This window comes from Tachypleus tridentatus, chromosome 8 (assembly GCF_004210375.1).
Source record: "Tachypleus tridentatus isolate NWPU-2018 chromosome 8, ASM421037v1, whole genome shotgun sequence".
Taxonomy (NCBI): Eukaryota; Metazoa; Arthropoda; class Merostomata; order Xiphosura; family Limulidae; genus Tachypleus; species Tachypleus tridentatus.
The window spans coordinates 29,703,646-29,721,637 of record NC_134832.1 but is presented as its reverse complement, the minus strand read 5'-3'; the positions used below and the strand labels follow the sequence as shown (position 1 = coordinate 29,721,637).

The 17,992-nt window shown below is 33.8% G+C and overlaps 1 protein-coding gene and 1 long non-coding RNA gene across 4 annotated transcripts in view; one reads left to right on the top strand and one right to left on the bottom strand.

Annotated features, from left to right (window-relative positions):
- LOC143222072 (uncharacterized) overlaps nt 1–17,992 on the bottom strand; it is a 73,973-nt gene that overhangs the window by 10,518 nt on the left and 45,463 nt on the right. The window contains exons 2-6 of one of the 3 annotated variants that reach the window (XM_076447942.1): nt 14,769–14,889; nt 10,427–10,578; nt 7,801–7,866; nt 5,570–5,689; nt 1,796–1,928 (exon numbers count right to left, since the gene is read on the bottom strand). In XM_076447942.1, coding sequence (XP_076304057.1) covers nt 1,796–1,928; nt 5,570–5,689; nt 7,801–7,866; nt 10,427–10,578; nt 14,769–14,889 — 592 coding nt within the window. Of the gene's footprint in view, nt 1–1,795; nt 1,929–5,569; nt 5,690–7,800; nt 7,867–8,048; nt 8,252–10,426; nt 10,579–14,768; nt 14,890–17,992 lie in introns of those variants that run through there. The other 2 variants (XM_076447943.1, XM_076447944.1) reach the window with 2 other exon arrangements.
- On the top strand, nt 8,866–16,768 carry LOC143222073 (uncharacterized). Its single transcript, XR_013011989.1, has 2 exons — nt 8,866–9,155; nt 16,530–16,768. It is a non-coding gene; the product is annotated as an uncharacterized LOC143222073 (long non-coding RNA).

The following is a 17,992-nucleotide window of genomic DNA, read 5'->3' as shown; positions in this document are numbered from 1 at the left end:
CAAAAAACACGTAGGTTCAAGTAGTCTTGATAGAAATGAAATGTAAACTTATAACCCTAATTTTTTCCAGCGAATGGTTGTACAGGGTTATTGGGTGCCTATTTCATATAAAAAAATTATTTATTAAATACAGTGGTTAACGTTTCGATCTTCACAGGTGGTCATACATATTATAGGTAGTTGGAAAAAGTTCACAAGCAAATTCCAACTTCCAAAATCAACTCGCTATAGAAACGCATGAAAATGGAACAGTAATTCATGAGAATTGTCGGTAGCACCTAAATTACATAAGTGAAAACATTTGCAAAATGGATAGATAAGTATTTTGTGTCTATCAGTAAGTAACTAATTTGAAAAACATACAAAATAAAAACTTTACAACTAAATATTACTATTATTATTACAACCTGAAGAAAGTGTATTTAAGCAAAAAATTAAACTTCGCTCTTATAATTTAGACGTATTGTTTGTTTTGAATTTCGCGCAAAGCTACACGAGGGCTATCTGCGCTAGCCGTCCCTAACTTAGCAGTGTAACACTAGAGGGAAGGCAGCTTGTCATCACCACCCACTGTCAACTCTTGTGCTACTCTTTCACCAACAAATAGTTGGATTGACCGTCACTATATAACGCCCCAAGGTTGAAAGGGCGAGCATGTTTGGTACGACGGGGATTCGAACCCGCGACCCTCCGATTACGAGACGAGCGCCTTAACCACCTGGCCATGCCGGGCTAATTTAGAAGTAGCTATAAATTATGCAGCCTATCAGGAGAAGAAAAAGAAAACTCATAATTTAAATGAAGTCAGCAGTTCATAAGGTCACGGAATATAAACACCACCTTATTAGTCAAGGGGACACAGGAATGAATTAAGGATGACTCGGGTGGCCTTTGGCAGTGGCTCAACCATGGGTCCCCTACTTGCACTGAGATCCTGCAGTACATCTTATTTGTGGGATAAGCGAAAGAACACTATGCACTCATATCATTCGAAAGTTAAATAAAAGGGAGTCCTCAATAACTGCGGCACTTGAAATTATTTTAGGTAGGATTAGAGTAAATTAATCTATAGACATTTTTTGTCTTTATTAACTATATTTTTTGTCCCAGCAATACCAAGCGTGGAACGCGCGTATACCCAATTCGATTTTATTACACATCAGGAACTCTTCCAGGCCACCTTCAGATTGAATTTATTTTAGGCAGGATTAGAGAAAGTTAATCAGTGAGACCTTGAGCGTGGTCAAATACATCAGTCCTGAGTCTAGAACTGTTAATTAGATCTCAAATCGGTCAAGAGATGACGTAGTTATGAGTTACATTTTTTGTACCTGGAAAAAAACAAAAAAAAAACTCGATGCCATTCTATGAGCGGTCATGCCACAGTTAATAGCACAAAATGTTATTTCTGTAGTGGTAAGCCATAGGTCCCATTCGCCCACCTTTTTTCAGCCCTGAATGGATAAAGCAGCATACTTCCCTCAAAGTCCCCCGTTGGGACAGCGATAAGTCTACGGATTTACAATGCTAAAATCAGGGGTTCGATTCCCATCGGTGGACACAGCAGATAGCCCAATATGGCCTTGCTATAAAAAAACACTAACACATAAAAACTTCCCTCAAGAGCATCTACTAAAACAGAAATGGTTCCATTCAGGACTTCTCTGAAGATAACAACAGATCAACAGCGAAATCTTGGGTAAAACTAATTAGTGTGTAGGTATTAGACAGAAAACGTTAATACTTAAACTCAAAGGGCCCTATAAGCTAGTAACCGTGATAAGTGATTACTTACCGGATTTTATTTTGGGTTCGTGGTAATCTCCTTCACAAATCTGACGCACAAGGCGTTTAAAGTTGCCACCATCAAAGGGCATAGCGCCGTATACCAAGGTGTACAGTAGGACACCCAAGCTCCAGCAGTCCACCTTAAAAAACAACAATAAAATTCTGTGTCAAAAGTAAAGATAACATAACTGAAAGTTTCCATACTTTACGTATTGAGCAACTTATGAGATTCTTTTGAAATATTTTCACATCGACAACCTTTTCACATTAGTTAAAATGTTGATGGCTTATTGGTAGGTTCGAGGGCTTTCATCCTTAAAATTCGAATTTGAGCCCTGCTCAAATAAACCGTTATGCAGCTCTGGGTTTAAAAAAATACAAAAGTATGGTTAAGTGTAAGGTCTGCCAGCCAAAACATTAAAATTGTGGTAACTGTCTCGCTTCGACGTAAAAATAAACTAAGAGCTTTCGAAAAGTTGCTTAACACGAGAGGCCTGGCATGGCCTAGCGCGTTAAGGCGTGCGCTTCGTAATCTGAGGGTCGCGGGTTCGCGCCCGAATCGCGCCAAACATGGTCGCCCTCCCAGCCGTGGGGGCGTTATAATGTGACGGTCAATCCCACTTTTCGTTGGTAAAAGAGTAGCTCAAGAGTTGGCGGTGGGTGGTGATGACTAGCTGCCTTCCCTCTAGTCTTACACTGCTAAATTAGGGACGGCTAGCACAGATAGCCCTCGAGTAGCTTTGTGCGAAATTCCAAAACAAACAAACAAAATGCTTAACACGAATATTTTTACAATTATCAAAAACAATTATGGAAAGCAAAACATCGTAACGATCTGATTAAATAAATATATTTTAACTTTGTAAAGTAGCGATGTTTTTTTACCTTTAACCAATAATGTTTTAAAGAATTTCATGCGATCGATAATGTGGATTAATTTAGAGATAACGTTTTTTCGTCACTTGCCGAATAGGAAGATAATGCAGGTTTGTTTTGTTTTTTATGAAAGCTGCTGGACACGAGAGGGAGTGAATGCTACCTAAAATAATGTGTTTAAGGTGGACGATAAATGTCATTGGATGAAACATTTGCTAGATATAAACGATGAGTACAATAAGCTTGAAAATCTTATCAGTTTTAAATTATTGTTGTATATTAATGACATTGGTGATCACACTAAGAACTACTGATTAGAAAGTACAGTGATGATTTTTTGTTTAAACAACAGAATACTGGCGATCACCTTAAACAATTCTGGAACATAAGGGATAGTAGAGATTGTCTTAAACAGCTGTTGATCATTGGAAGTGTGATGGCCAACTTAATCTTGTAACGAATGTTAACAATAGTCTTAAACAGTTCTGGAACGTGGGCGGTACCAGCGTTTGTCTTCAACCAACCTGGTCATTGGAAATTAACATAGCAGTCTTGAATATCAATGCCGATGTTTTAAAGATTTATTGAATACAAGCGAGGGGTGTTAATATTTTTAAATTATTAAATACTGATAGTGTTATTAGATGCTGTTAAAATGTTTAATGATGATGAATGAGAAAGACATTGTAAAGAACAAATCATGATATATAAATATATATACTGTTCTACCAATATCAAAGGCCTGGCATGGCCAAGCGTGTTAAGGTGTACGACTCGTAATCAGAGGATCGCGGGTTCGCATCCCTGTCGCGACAAACATGCTCGCCCTTTCAGCCGTGGGGGCGTTATAATATGACGGTCAATTCCACTATTCGTCGGTAAAAGAGTGGCCCAAGAGTTGACAGTGGGTGGTGATGACTAGCTGCCTTCCCTCTAGTCTTACACTGCTAAATTAGGGACGGCTAGCACAGATAACCCTCGAGGAGCTTTGTGCGAAATTCAAAAACAAACAAACAAATACCAATATCAAGGTGAAAACAAAACTGTTATAAGGTAATGTCAACTAAGCCACAGTTCATGTTTACAGAAATCTGGAATTTGTTTATTTGTTTAGTGAACTGAAATGCAAATAATTATTCATTGATTCATCCCACGCTTCCAGAAGATCCTTAGTAGAGGTGGCATTACATCTGGCATGTTTTAAAATATAAGATCTTGAAGTATGTTTAAAGTTAATATTACACTAACTAAATCATGTTTAAAGCTAGAGTAACATAAGATCCTGAAGCATCCTCAACAGTTTATCGGAAACAACTACTTCTAAGTTATCTTTAGCGCCTGAAATCATTAAGCTGGATGCTCTCAAGAGCATTCTAGGTGAATCACTGAGAAGTCCATCGGTCAACCCCCTCTTCTGCGATGAATGTGCTGATGATAAAGGCGGACGTCATCACTAGCATACGGCAGCACAGAGAGAAGTGGGCTGTAGAATTTAAAATGTAGGGCATTAATAGAGCCATCACGTACAATATAAAGGTCGGTACGTCACCATGTTTCCGCCACCGCTACACGCTTCATGTTCTTTGTGAAATTGGGTTTGGTTATTTTTTATTTTTTTCTAAATGATAATATACTTATCATCTGGCTGTATGGGGAGCCTCAACTCATCTTTAGTCCACTGAACATGTTTCTAGTAACAAAGTTTGAATCCACACTAACGGAACCAAACCAAATATAAATGGAAACTAGTTTCGACATGTCTCATGTCCTCTTCAGACCAATGTTTGTTTGTGGAAGAAACACAAAACGGAAGTTTCAATTCCTTGAATGGTATATGACGTCAGAAAAAGTTTCAATTTAGATGTGTTGAAATTTGGCAACCTTGGATTAACGAACTTTCCAGAATTATTCTTTAGACATAACTTCTAATTCTATGCTTCCAGCTTATTTTATGGTAAAATTCTCTTATGTGTGTGTAGAAAAATAACCGTTTGTCCGACCATTTTTATCATTCATTTTCTGTTCTATTCGTTTTATCAACATAAACCTTTTTCTCAGACTTGACAGAGGACTATATAGAGTGCCGACTTTTTTATGGCAGGAAAGTTTTAATGCTTTTGGGATATTTATGAACAACTCTCAATTTGTTTTTAGTACTTTTGCGCACTGATTGTTTTATAGATGAATTTGTTAAAAGGCACCTTAGTTGACGACTAGTATATTAGTCAGCATGCTTTATGAAGTCTATTTGTAAATATGCGTATAATGAGGGCGTCCTGTTGCGACTGCGAACATTTGATTCAGTCTCATATACTATACCTTACGATTGCAGCTAGCTGAATCGACAAATGGATATCGTCTGGATGGTAGAATGCTCTTGTCTAAATGTTTAAACAAGCATACCGTGGCTTGGAAGCAGTTCCACATTCTGCTAAGTACACAATAAAATACCTGCAACCAACTCGCAACATCCTATAGAGGCTAGCCAGCTTTCAGTTACTCGATGGTTCTCCACATGATTGAAACAACCATATGTTTTCCTTGATGTTTAATTATGGCTCATGACCAACGTGGACCACTTCAAACAGTATGATTCATTTCAAGGTAACGAATGATACAATATTTTGTAAGACAATTATAAAGGGCTCATGCTGAATGACCAGATATTTACATCCCAGATTACCTTACCCTTCATCACATGTCTAGTTTGTAATCAATGAACTGAGAGGGTGATCGAGATTGTGTTGCAGTAATAACGTAGGCGTGTTTTTCCCCTGTCACGCCTACGTTATTACAAATTACGATCATATTTCAATTGTTTTCTGTGATGTAGAAATTCTAATCTGTTTGAAAAATACATTTGGTGACTACCTCTATGAAACCAATAACTATTCTCTAATTTTACCTCTGGACCATGGTACGGAACTCCTTTAACGATTTCTGGCGAAGCATAAAGAGGACTACCACAGAAAGTACTTAATAAACGTCGATCGTTGAAAACGTTCGATAAGCCAAAGTCTCCAATCTGGAAGATAAGGTTTGAATAACACTATCGAAGTTAAAAACAGATAACGTTAAAGTGATTTTGATTGATATAATAAATTCATAAGAAGTAAACACTTTCCTACGGATACACAACCAAAATCGTAAAATAAATTAAAAAGAATTTGAAAGGCTACAAATTTTTTGAGTTACACATAAAAGATAGATACAAAACGAAATGCGATTTGAAGATTCCTCGAAACATTTTTAGACATTCAGACCATTTTTTTTATTTCTTGGCTTATAGATATTTTTATAGAAATTTTGAGTTAGAGGTCAAAAATAAGTTTTTATTTCCAAATATCAGATGCCATTGAAAGAATATTTCTTAGTAACTGGTATAATGCACCACATCATGAGAAAATGTAATATAAAGCCTCTGTGACTAGTGTAGACCAATCTGAACAGTCATAAAGTCAGCTCAGAATCTATCCTTGTTTGGAATACATTAAAGTTCAAAAACTGTTTGTGGACGAGCGAAATTCTTGATCACATTAAGTGAATTGGTTTGAATCTGCGCTGGTCACAGGGGCTTCAAAATAACTTCTCGTGTGGTGCAGTTCTTATGTACATGCAATGATTATGATAATATAGAACTAATTAACGTCAGATTTTCTCTTCTTTTCTTTTCAATTTTATATTAATCTCATTTGAATAATGTTTTACTCTAATTTTAACGGCTTGTTGCATGCCACATTTCATGGAGGAGATTGATTTCGAAGCTACGTCCAATATCACACTTCATCAGCTTAGGTGTCTGTTTATTCTGTATTGACATGAGAGACATTTTTTGTAATCAAACCACCTTGATTTCAAAATGTTGTTTACAACTGAAGCGTATTAAAAATATGTTTCCAAACAAATGTGGATCGTATTATTTTTATGTATGTGTGTGTGTATATATAACTTCATATACATATAAATATGCCCCCCAGTGGCTCAGCGGTTGTCTTTGGACTTACAACGCTAAAAATCGGGTTTCGATACCCGTGATGGGCAGAGCACAGATACTCCGTGGCGTAGCTTTGTGCTTAATTCAAAACAACAACAACATATAAATATATAGGTAGATGGATAAAATTAGATACATATATAGATAGCAAAGTTTTGGCTTTACTGTCTCTAAAACGCACGTCGCCCCAAATATTTACATTAATTTTAATTAAAATCTTTGGCGCTGTACTTGACGAGTCTCTGACGATGTACATACTGGTTTGGTTTATCCTTGACATTCGACTTTATAATATTTTTAATCGAAACGTCCATTTTGACCATAACGCTAAAAAGTTTCTCCAATTGTTTCTTTGTGTTTGCCACGTACGAATAAGCTGTGATTCATAAAATTGTTTTTAAAATACAAAAAAACAAAGAAAAAAGAAAAGACGCCTACATCTTCCAACGTGTTTTTCCAACACGTAATTTAAACGTTTGCAAACTTCTATGCATGGGTAAGTCTCACTGCAGAGATTATTCAGTTTTCACCCTTAAAATATCTGTCTATTAATATCCGTGTGGTTGGGAATGAAATCATCTGAACAAGTTAAGGTTTCCTAAGATGAATAGTACATATGTTTTATTTTATCATGTTCGGCACCATTATAGTCCGCCGATAGCAAATTACAATAAAAGAAATTTCTTTCATGTCAAAAAAATTACGGTTGACGAATCTTCAAGGAAATAAACAAAATGGCCTAATCTCTAATGCAGTTTAAAAAATTTGCATTTTGCCCCCAAATATATATATTTTATGAATAACACTTGAATATTATGCTGTTTAATATTCACGACCGTAAAAGGTTTGTAATATATTTAAAATTCATAAATATGTTAAAACAGTTTTTAAGATATATATGCAGTATTAATATCCATTTGATACATGGACAAAAAACGCGTCTTAATTACATTTAATTCAATAAATTAAACAAGATCTAAATAACACCTTCTTTAAGAAACTATGAATCAGACTTTTGAGCCCACTTCATCTATTCAATCCAGTTACTCCCTCTTACCTCTGTGACCACAAAAATCTATTTCTGATATGTGAAAACGACAGTAGTTTCTAGTTTAAGGTCTAAAAATAAAATCGTTTCTTACTTTCGCGTTTCCTTTCTCGTCCAATAGGATGTTTTCTAGCTTCAGATCTCTGTGACAAATTTTATTCTGAAACAGAAATTAAACAGACAATAATTATGATGTAAATTACTTTTACAAGTTGGTAAGGCATGATTATAATTATACTTGTAAGAAAATGGTGTTAGGCCTAGTATACTTTTAAACACTACGTTCTTATCTTTAAGGATTTAGATTATTTGAAGAATGTATAATAATAATAATAATACTACGTTATTCATTGCCGACGACGCATTTAGCTCCATCCAAAGCTCAACGGGACTGCTGGAATACAAGAAACACAGTAGTGGTCGGAACACCGTATACTTAAGCCATTTGTTACAACAAAAGTTATTATGGTATGAACATATTTCACAAGCTAACGAAGTATGTCATAAGATTCAAGTATCTGTGTGTCACGTGACTCTCCCTAACCGTTGATCGCACCGACTTCTAACTGAATCGTCTCGGTCTCAAGGTTTGTACAGCGTGCATGTTTTCTTATAATAAAGCCACATCGGGCTGAGCTCACCGAGTGGAATCGAACCCCTGATTTTAACGTTGTAAATCTGTAGACTTACCACTGTACTAGCGGAGGGGAGGTTTGTACAGAGATAAACATTTTTACCCAACCCCTTGAAGAATCCTGGTATTTTGCGAAAACACTTTTGTCGGAATTCCCCAAAATCGGGCCTCATATTTGGCATTGATTGTCATTAAAGGAAGTAAATAAATTGGATTACTAATTAACTATCGTAACGTAGTTAAAGAAATTAAATTTTCTATACAACAGCCATGATCATTAAACTGCAATTAAATCTGCATTATAGCGACCGTCTAATGTGGGTCATAGGCCCATGAGTTCGTTAGTATTTATCATAAGACAGTAGTGCTAGGCTTATTATATTCTAAACATTATGTTCTTTATCTAGTTCCTAAAGATAAATAATAAAGTGTTTAGATATATAATAGACCTAACACTAACGTTTTATGATGAGTATTATCACAAATAAATTGCGAGTTTAATATTTGTTGTTTATTCAATTAATTTGTTTGTTTGTTTTTTGCGCAAAGCTACACTAGGGTTATCTGCGCTGGTAGTCCCTAATTTAGCGGTGTAATACCAGAAAAAAGGCAGCTAGTCATCACCATCCATCACCAACTCCGAGGCTACTGTTTTATCAACGAATAGTAGAATTGACCGTCACATTATAACGCCCCCATGACTGAAAGCAAGTTTGGTGTAACGAGGATTACGAGTCGAGCGCCCTAACCACCTGGCCATGCCAAACATACTCAATTAAATAAAACTGTAATGCAAGGTGGAATCAGAGAGTCTGGTAATTTGAATCTGTTGATCAGTCTTTATAACTTAGGTTTGTTTATCACTTTACTTATTATCTTTACAATAAGAGTCACATATAGTTACAATCAACTGATAGACAATGTACTGGTCTTACTAATGCAGAGCAAAAATAGTCTAAAGACCAAATACTTCTATTGTAAAATTAACACAAAGCTGTAACAATCTTTAATATTCTAGTTGTAGGACTAAGAAAAAGCTATATCAATATGTAATATTCTACTTGTAACGTTAAGCTACAATAATCTGTAATATCATAGCTGTAACATGAATAAAAAAGTTATAGCATCAACACAAAGATAAAGAAGTCTTTAATTTCACATTTGTTATATTAAGAGTAAGCTATATAAACCTGTAATATACTTGTAGTATTAATAGAAAGATACAGTAGTTTGTAATATTATATTACAACAAAGCTATAGCGATGTCTAAAAGAATAGTTGTAACAATAAAATAAAATTATAGTACATACTTCATAATATTATATTTTATTTATAACATTAACACACAGCTGTAGCAAAATGTAAAATATCATAGTTTTAAAATTAAAATTAAAATTATAGCACTTTATAGCAGTAGTGAGTTGAGAAAATACATGAAAGTAAAACATATACGTTAAGAGATTATACACAGTACTTACATTCTGAATATAATACATATTATACACAGTACTTACATTTTGAATATAATGCATACCTGTAGTAAGCTGATAAAATACTTAAACAACACAGAGTTACAATGAACTTATGGAATTTGAGACAATAATACACACAGGCAATAAACTGACGTAACATTTACCTTATGATAATAATACACAGCTGTAGTAAACTGACGTAATATTTACCTTATGATAATAATACACAGCTATAGTAAACTGACGTAATATTTACCTTATGACAATAATACACAGCTGTAGTAAACTGACGTAATATTTACCTTATGACAATAATACACAGCTGTAGTAAACTGACGCAGCATTTACCTTATGGCAATAATACACAGCTGTAGTAAATTGAGTGTGTTTTCTTATAGCAAAGCCACATCGGGCTATCTGCTGAGCCCACCGAGGGGAATCGAACCTCTCATTATAGCGTTGTAAATCCGAAGACTTACTGCTGTACTAGCAGAGGGCGTAGTGAATTGAAGTAACATTTACCTTATAACAATAATACATAGCTGTAGTAAACTGATTTAACATTTGCCTTATAACAATAATACACACAGACACTAAAATGGTGTAACATTTACCTTATGACAGTAATACACAGCTGCAGTAATCTGACGGAATAGTCTTCGAGCATCTGTTTCAATAAACACTTTCCTTTCATTAAGAAGATCATAGAGTTCTCCTCCACTAGCATACTGCATAACAAGTACAATCTTTTCCTTGTTCTCGAATACTACAAGGAATTATATTTAAGATGTATTTATATACGTATACAGAGAGAAGAAACATTTAATCTTCAGTATAAAATTCTAGTATATTCTTAGATAATTAACATATATTTGGGAACTCGAACTAAGAAGCAATAACAAAGCAATCAATCAGTACAACTAGAAAACTTAAGTTGTACTTAAGTTTATAATTCATTTCAAGCTATACAAGGTAAAATAGCTAAAGATTGTTTACAAAATTGTACTATAGTATACACAATTTGTTTTCACTATTTCAGAAACTACTTTTTTTTTGCAATTGAAATACATGTCGTAACACTGTGTAGCATTATAACAAACGTAATAAAAATTCAAGAACAAGTTCTGTATTTTCACATACAAATGAAGATATTTTAAAACAGTGGCATAACTAATAAACAAGTTGTTTAAAAACAATGTTTGTGTTTTGATGAGTTCAAGTAGTTGGCTGTTTGTGTACTAATGATATTTCGATCTATTTCAGGAAATATAACATATATGTATGTTATTGAGAAAATCGTAATTGTTTATTATTTATTCTTGTGCATTTTTATATTCTTCATATTTCATGTTTTTATTTTTTTAACGAATGTTATTTGTTAAGCCTAATCACTGACTCATAATGAGTTTGTTACCAAAATGACTGATAAATACTATAAAAGAGATATTTTTGTTAAGAATGTGTTTGTTTGTTTTATTTTGGGCAAGTTTTAACATATTGAGTAAATAGCACGTACATCTGTTGTAAGTTTTAAACGCCATACACGCGTTAACATCACTTGTTTGAGCAGTGGTGTCTAAACTATCAAATTAAAGTATGTTTTACAACGTACCTAAAGAACACGTTTACTTTTTTTTCATAAGAGGTAAAACAGTTTAGTTGTCGCTATGAAAATGAGCAATCGTGTTCGCGTGTCTTACTCACATTAGGTTAGATATTATCTTAAACAGAGATACACAGTACCCGGGTCTAATCTTTTATATATGTAGCGGTGAGTTGCACAAATTCATTGTAATGCGTCAAATTAATTTACATGAGTTTTCAAAATATATTATTTTATATTATCTCGTAGTAATGCTATTTTTTACAAATTTCAGTATCCCAAAATTATCAATTGTAAAAGGGTTTGATCACTTATAAAATAACATCTAAATCAGGAACAAACAAACTGCTATTCATCACAATAACTTCTTCACTCGCAAACTAATGAAATGAATTCAAAATTATTTTAAAGCATCACATGATTCTTGGTTCCTCATCTCTGGTACTTAATTGGCTGCGAAATTAGAAGAAACACAAGAACAATAATTCTTTGTTCTTTAGTCATGAGAAAGATACGATACGATCATCTGATACATTGTCTGAAAACAATAAATTTTCAGCACAGGTACCAAAAGCAATCGAACTTTTTTTTAGAAGTAAAAATGAACCTGTATATAATTTAGTGTATGTTCAAATAACAGGTGTGAGTCTTAAAATTATATTTATGAAAATAGTTTGGGTATTTTTCGTATGTGTGTCTGCATTTAGTTTTAAATGGAAAAGTGCCAGGACATTTTTTGTAACGTGTGGCAGATATTTTAATAGTTATTTCTTGTGTGTCTCCTTTTGGAATATCAGTTCTTCAATGGATTTTTTTGGTGACTTATAGGAGTTATTGTAATAGTAATTTTTGTATATCTACTTCTACAATGTCAGTTTGTGAATAGTGGTTGTAACAACTTGTAGCAGGTATTTTAATAGGAGTTTCTGGTGTGTCTACCTCTAATGTAACTTTTTGAATAACTTGTAGGAGATACCTTGACATTAGTTTATTGCATGTCTTCTATAACATCAGTTTATGAAGAGTAAGTTCTTTAACTTGTAAAATATGTTTAAATAGCAGTTTCTTGTATGCTTACTTAAGAATATTAGATTTTTTGAATGCTGGTTTCTGTAAATTATAGCAGGTATAATTTGTTGTATGTCTGCACTCAGAATATCAGTCTTTGAGTGACGGCTTCTACAACTAGTATCAGATATGATAATGGTTATTTCTTGTGGTTTTGCTCTTTTTTTTAAATTTCACGCAAAGCTACACGAGGGATATCTGTAGGGCTGCCTAGAGGGAAGGCAGCTAGTCATTATCACCAACCGCCAACTTTTGGGCTATTCTTTTACCAACGAATAGCGGGATTGACTGTCACATTATAACGCCCTTACGAAAGGAGGCGAACATGTTTGGAATGACGGAAATTCGAACCCGCGACACTCAACTTATGCGTCAAGCGCCCTAACCACCTGACCATACCCGGCCGTATTTCTTAGTGTATTAGTTTTTGAATAGTGGTTTTCTGCAACTTGTAGCAGATTTTTTAATAGTAGTTTCTTGTGTGTCTACCTATTAGTGTTTGAATGGCGTTTTTTTTTTTTATTTGTAGCACACATTTTAATAGTAATTTCTGTCGACTTTCAGGTCGCTTTAAAAGGTTAGAAGTATGTATACTTTATGATGTGTAACACGTTTAAAACCTGAAAAATGTACAAATGACACTTAACTCCTTCTTTTAAAGTATATTTCGACAGTGCGTTCAACATGTGGAATGCGATTAGGTTGGTTCACAGACAACGCGTTAGGCTCTTCGTCGAGTCCTTGATCGAATTAGTCCTCTCGGATCATCATATAGAAAAGTTTAAAGCTTCCAGCGTTAAAAGTCAAGTCTCTTAAAGCAATGAAGACATATGAACATAGATTTAACCTAAAAATAAAACATGAGTTCACAGTGATAGCCTTACATCTGGCATCACAAGAGTGAGGTACAATTCACGGGAAAACCGGAAGTCAAGCGCTCGTAAAGATTCAGTTGCATCCAGTATGTGAAGCTATTTCAGGATTCTCTCCTTGCACAGGATACTTGTTTTGTTCATCCTTTTTTTTTTAAGTGTTCTATTTGTGACGACATTACAAAGATTGTTTTGTTTCTCTGTAGGCTATCTATCTGAAAGTAAACCCTCAGCTCTAGGGGTTTAAAGAGCTTGAACCAGAAACTTATAAACATCATTCGAAAATACTTTTTAACTTCGAGAGTAGACGTATTTGTTTTTCCTTGAAATGAAATCATAATGATAAGGAGCTATAAAACGTTCCTTAAAATAATTTGAAAAAAACGTGATACCTCAATACTGTACGAAAGGCATGAAAGCATGGACTTCTAAATAGGTTACACTGATCACGTGCTTTCTTTCTATTGTTTTTATGTTTGAGATATTCTTATTTTCTATATACATAATAGTGCATGTAAATGCTATGGAACATGTGTTGTTTCTCCAGTTATGTGTTATTTTGGATGTAAATAACATGTCAATGTAGACGTCAGATGTAATTAAACACAAGATGTACGTCAGAAGATGTGATCCGTATCTTTCGTATGCAATACCTCTGAAGTAATTAACACCTTTTTTTAAAAGAACACGTGGTTTGTGTCTTCTGAAATAAGTGTGATATAAATAACACATAGCTGGAAAAAAGCACACACGTGGTTTTTTGTGTTTTCTGTAAAATTTTCGATATAAATAATGTGTTTTGAGGACAAAGCAAATAATTTTGTGTCTTCTGTGATAACTATGATGTAAATAACATGACTTGAGAAAAGAGCAGGTAGTTCGTAAATATTCTGTAATTACTTTGATGTAAAGAAAATGTGGTTTGGGGACAAAACCAGAGATTTACGTGTTCTGTAATAGTTGAACGTAGACGGCATGTGGCTTGAGGACAAAACATGCGATCTTTATGAAGCGTGCATTATCCCTAATGTAAATAGGCGGTTAAAGTATGGGATTTCTATCTCATATGTGTTCCAAGTTTAATGTAAATAGCTTTTTTACTTGCAACACATGATCGTATATACGTAACGTGTAGCATGTAACCTATTATTGTTTTTAAAATAAACAGTTCGATAGAACATATTTCTCTCTTATGTGTTTTTGAAAATAACCTGTATATAGTATAATTCATATATGGTCTACATTGTCTGAATGATACCACAACAGCAAATAATATAAATAACAAAATACTTTGTTTCTAATTTTATGTTACGTAATTTTGAAATATCACTTAAATTGAGAACAAGATGTGAATAGATGATAGAAATCAATGTCTGTAATTTTTATTGGATACTTCGTAAACATATGTCTTACCCTCGTAGATATGAATGATATGTGGATGTTGAATAGAAGACATAATTTGGATCTCTCGACGGATTCGGATCAGATCCTTTTCACTCTCGATCTTAGACTTTTTAATTGTTTTAATAGCAACCTGTAATATAAATAAACCAAATCAAACAAAAATGTTATGTAAATCAAAGAAATCACTTGTATATTTCCCTCTACTGTACTCTTTTACACGCAACACCGGCATTTTGTGTTTGATGAATTCCAATATTGTAGTTTTTAATGGTACGATATTTTAGAGTGTTAAATTATATATACATATATCAAACCTTGTACACTGAAAAATAAATTACTTTGGTAGGTTATACCATATCGTTAAATAGGAGGACTAATCTAGCAATTATTGCAGCAAACAGAGCAACGTACATACTTAAACAACACTCACTGTTTATTCTAAGCACTAGAACACGCGTATGTCCTGTAATATATTCACTGTTATGTATTGATTTTAATCTCGATGTTTCTTCCAGTTACATATATATTTAGAAATGCATGTAACTTATACTGTTAAATCGGTATTTCGAAATTCATACCTAGTCACTAAAGTTGTAGGAGATCCTCGAGGGTAACAATCAACAATGTATACTTTATGAAAGCACTAGCGCATTTTCAGCATTGTTGGGCCAACTAAAATTTTTAGAAACTTGCCTGAACGCTTATAAACCGACGCACTACAGTTGGTGTATTATAAACCTCGTAAGTTATAACTGTGTTTAACGCTTATTAATCGGGAAACTATGGAAATTTGACCAGAAACGTTTATAGATTTCAAACATTACAAACCGTTTAACTTCAGAAGATTAATTTTGGACGGAGACATTAAATAACTTCGGTTGTGAAAAACTCATGTGTGATTAGTTAAGTTAGCTAGCTCCCCGTTAAGTAAATTGTACCTGTACCAACTTCGATAAGTTATCAAGGAGTTTCCAGATCGGAAAGAAGACTCAGTATTGTTTGTACGTTTGTAAAAGTTTTGTATATAAATCATTGTTTATAATAGCTATTTGTATTAACCGTTATTATGAATTGTATTATTGTTTGTATATTAAGATATATTTGTATTAAGAAAAAAATTGTGTGGAACAATCTTATTGGCAAACACCATAAATTTGATAAATTTCTACATTTAATTAACTTGTAAACTTAAATTATCATTTAACTCGGTTTCAGGCTACTTGAAATCGTAATACGTAATGTGGAAAACTGGAAGATCGCCTGAAATAAATTATAAAACGTAACCGTACGTACACAAAACATGGAAATAAATAAGTATATCAGCAACCTATAGAAAACGATATGAATTTATAATAGATTATGATTTTCTATAGGAAAAAAAATCCTTATAAATTATTTAAAGTAGAACCATTACTACAGTTTTTTGTACTAAATGTTTCTCTTAAGGCTTTCTTTTGCAAATTAAACTAAATTGTAGCCATTTGTGAAATAAGGATAAAAACCTATTGTATAGGTTAATCATTTTCGTAGCAAATGTATCTTTTATTGTTTTTGCTTGGATAAAACCTAGTGTTAAATTATATATTTTAGTACAAATTATATTTTAAGATTTTGACTTATAAATTAATTTGAAATAAAGCCATTGACGCAGAAAAGATAAAACATTGTATAAATAAATCACGTTAGTACTAAATGTGTCTTTCAAGGCTTTCGTTTCCTGTTTAACGAGAACTTTTGCAATAAAGTAGTGTGTGTGTGTTTTTCTTATAGTGAAGCCACACCGGGCTATCTGCTGAGGTTACCGAGGGGAAGCTAACGTTGCAAATCCGTGGACATACCGCTGTACTAGCGGGGAACAATGCAATAAGTAGATCAGATCATGAGAATGAAAAAAAAAAAAATGTTTGTTGACAATACTTGTGATATTAATTTACTATAAAACTTCATAATAAGGTAAATTATATCATGTCTTACTAGTATAATAAAGGCTGAGAAAAGTAGCACTTCAACATTGTTTTTGTGTACTGTAACCTAATTTCCCTGATGGATTATGTTACTAAAGGAAAAGCGTCAGTGTCAGCAGTATATAATAAAGTGTAATTGGACGGTTGTTATACACTCACCCTTTCCACTGGAAATCCATACCGGACCAATAAAGAATGATGTAAGTTTAATTCTTACATACCTTACTTGAGTGTAATATTACATGTTTTACTTACTAATGAATGGAGCTTCCTCAGCTTATGTGTTATACACCAATTACTTGAACACAGTAGGTCTAAATCAAATGATGTGGTTTAAATACTTATCAACCTTATATTTCTAGATGTTATTACATATAATTCGCTAATGTATCAAGATTTTTGAGAAGATTTCACCTCACTGTATGTTTCATGCCCACTCCATATACACACACACAGTTAAGAAAAACAATTTAGAAAATATTAGAGTATTTTATCAGTTTCGAAAGAAACGGAAGTGATACTATTTCATTTACACTAAACGCCATACTCTCTATTACAGGTTAAAACGTAGTATTAAGAGTTGTATTTACACTAACCGAATATACAGTAATACACGTGAAAGTTTTATATATTTATATATATTATACAACATGCAAGTACATCTATAATGCAGTGGTGTTACTCACCAATGTTAGCAAACTGTATTTAATATTATGATAGATTAAATAGCTTATTTTAGATGAAAAAATCGTAGTAATACAATATAGTCAAGATCTGGGTTCGTGAATATTTCACAGAAAAAACTATGAATATCGTGATTTGTGTTCACTCATATATTACGCCCGGAATAGCCAGGTTGTTACGGCGCTCTACTCGTAACCCGAGGGTCATGGTTTCGACTCACCGTGACACCAAATATGTTCGCCCTTTCTAACCCTTAGTTAGAAAAATTAAAACCACAGACTGTTTGATGAGTAAGTGTATTTTCATTTATTCACCCTCTAGTGGCACAACTGCAGGCCTGCAGACTTACAACGCTAGAAACCGTATTTCGATACCTATGCCCCGGCATGGCCAGGTGGTTATGGCGTTGGATTCGTAAAATGAAGGTCACGGGTTCAAATCCCCATCACACCAAACATGCTCGCCCTTTCAACCGTGGGGGCGTTATAATGTGACGGTCAACCCCACTATTCGTTGGTAAAAGAGTAGCCCAATAGTTGGCGGTAAGTGGTGATAACTAGCCGCTTTCCTTCTAGTCTTACACTG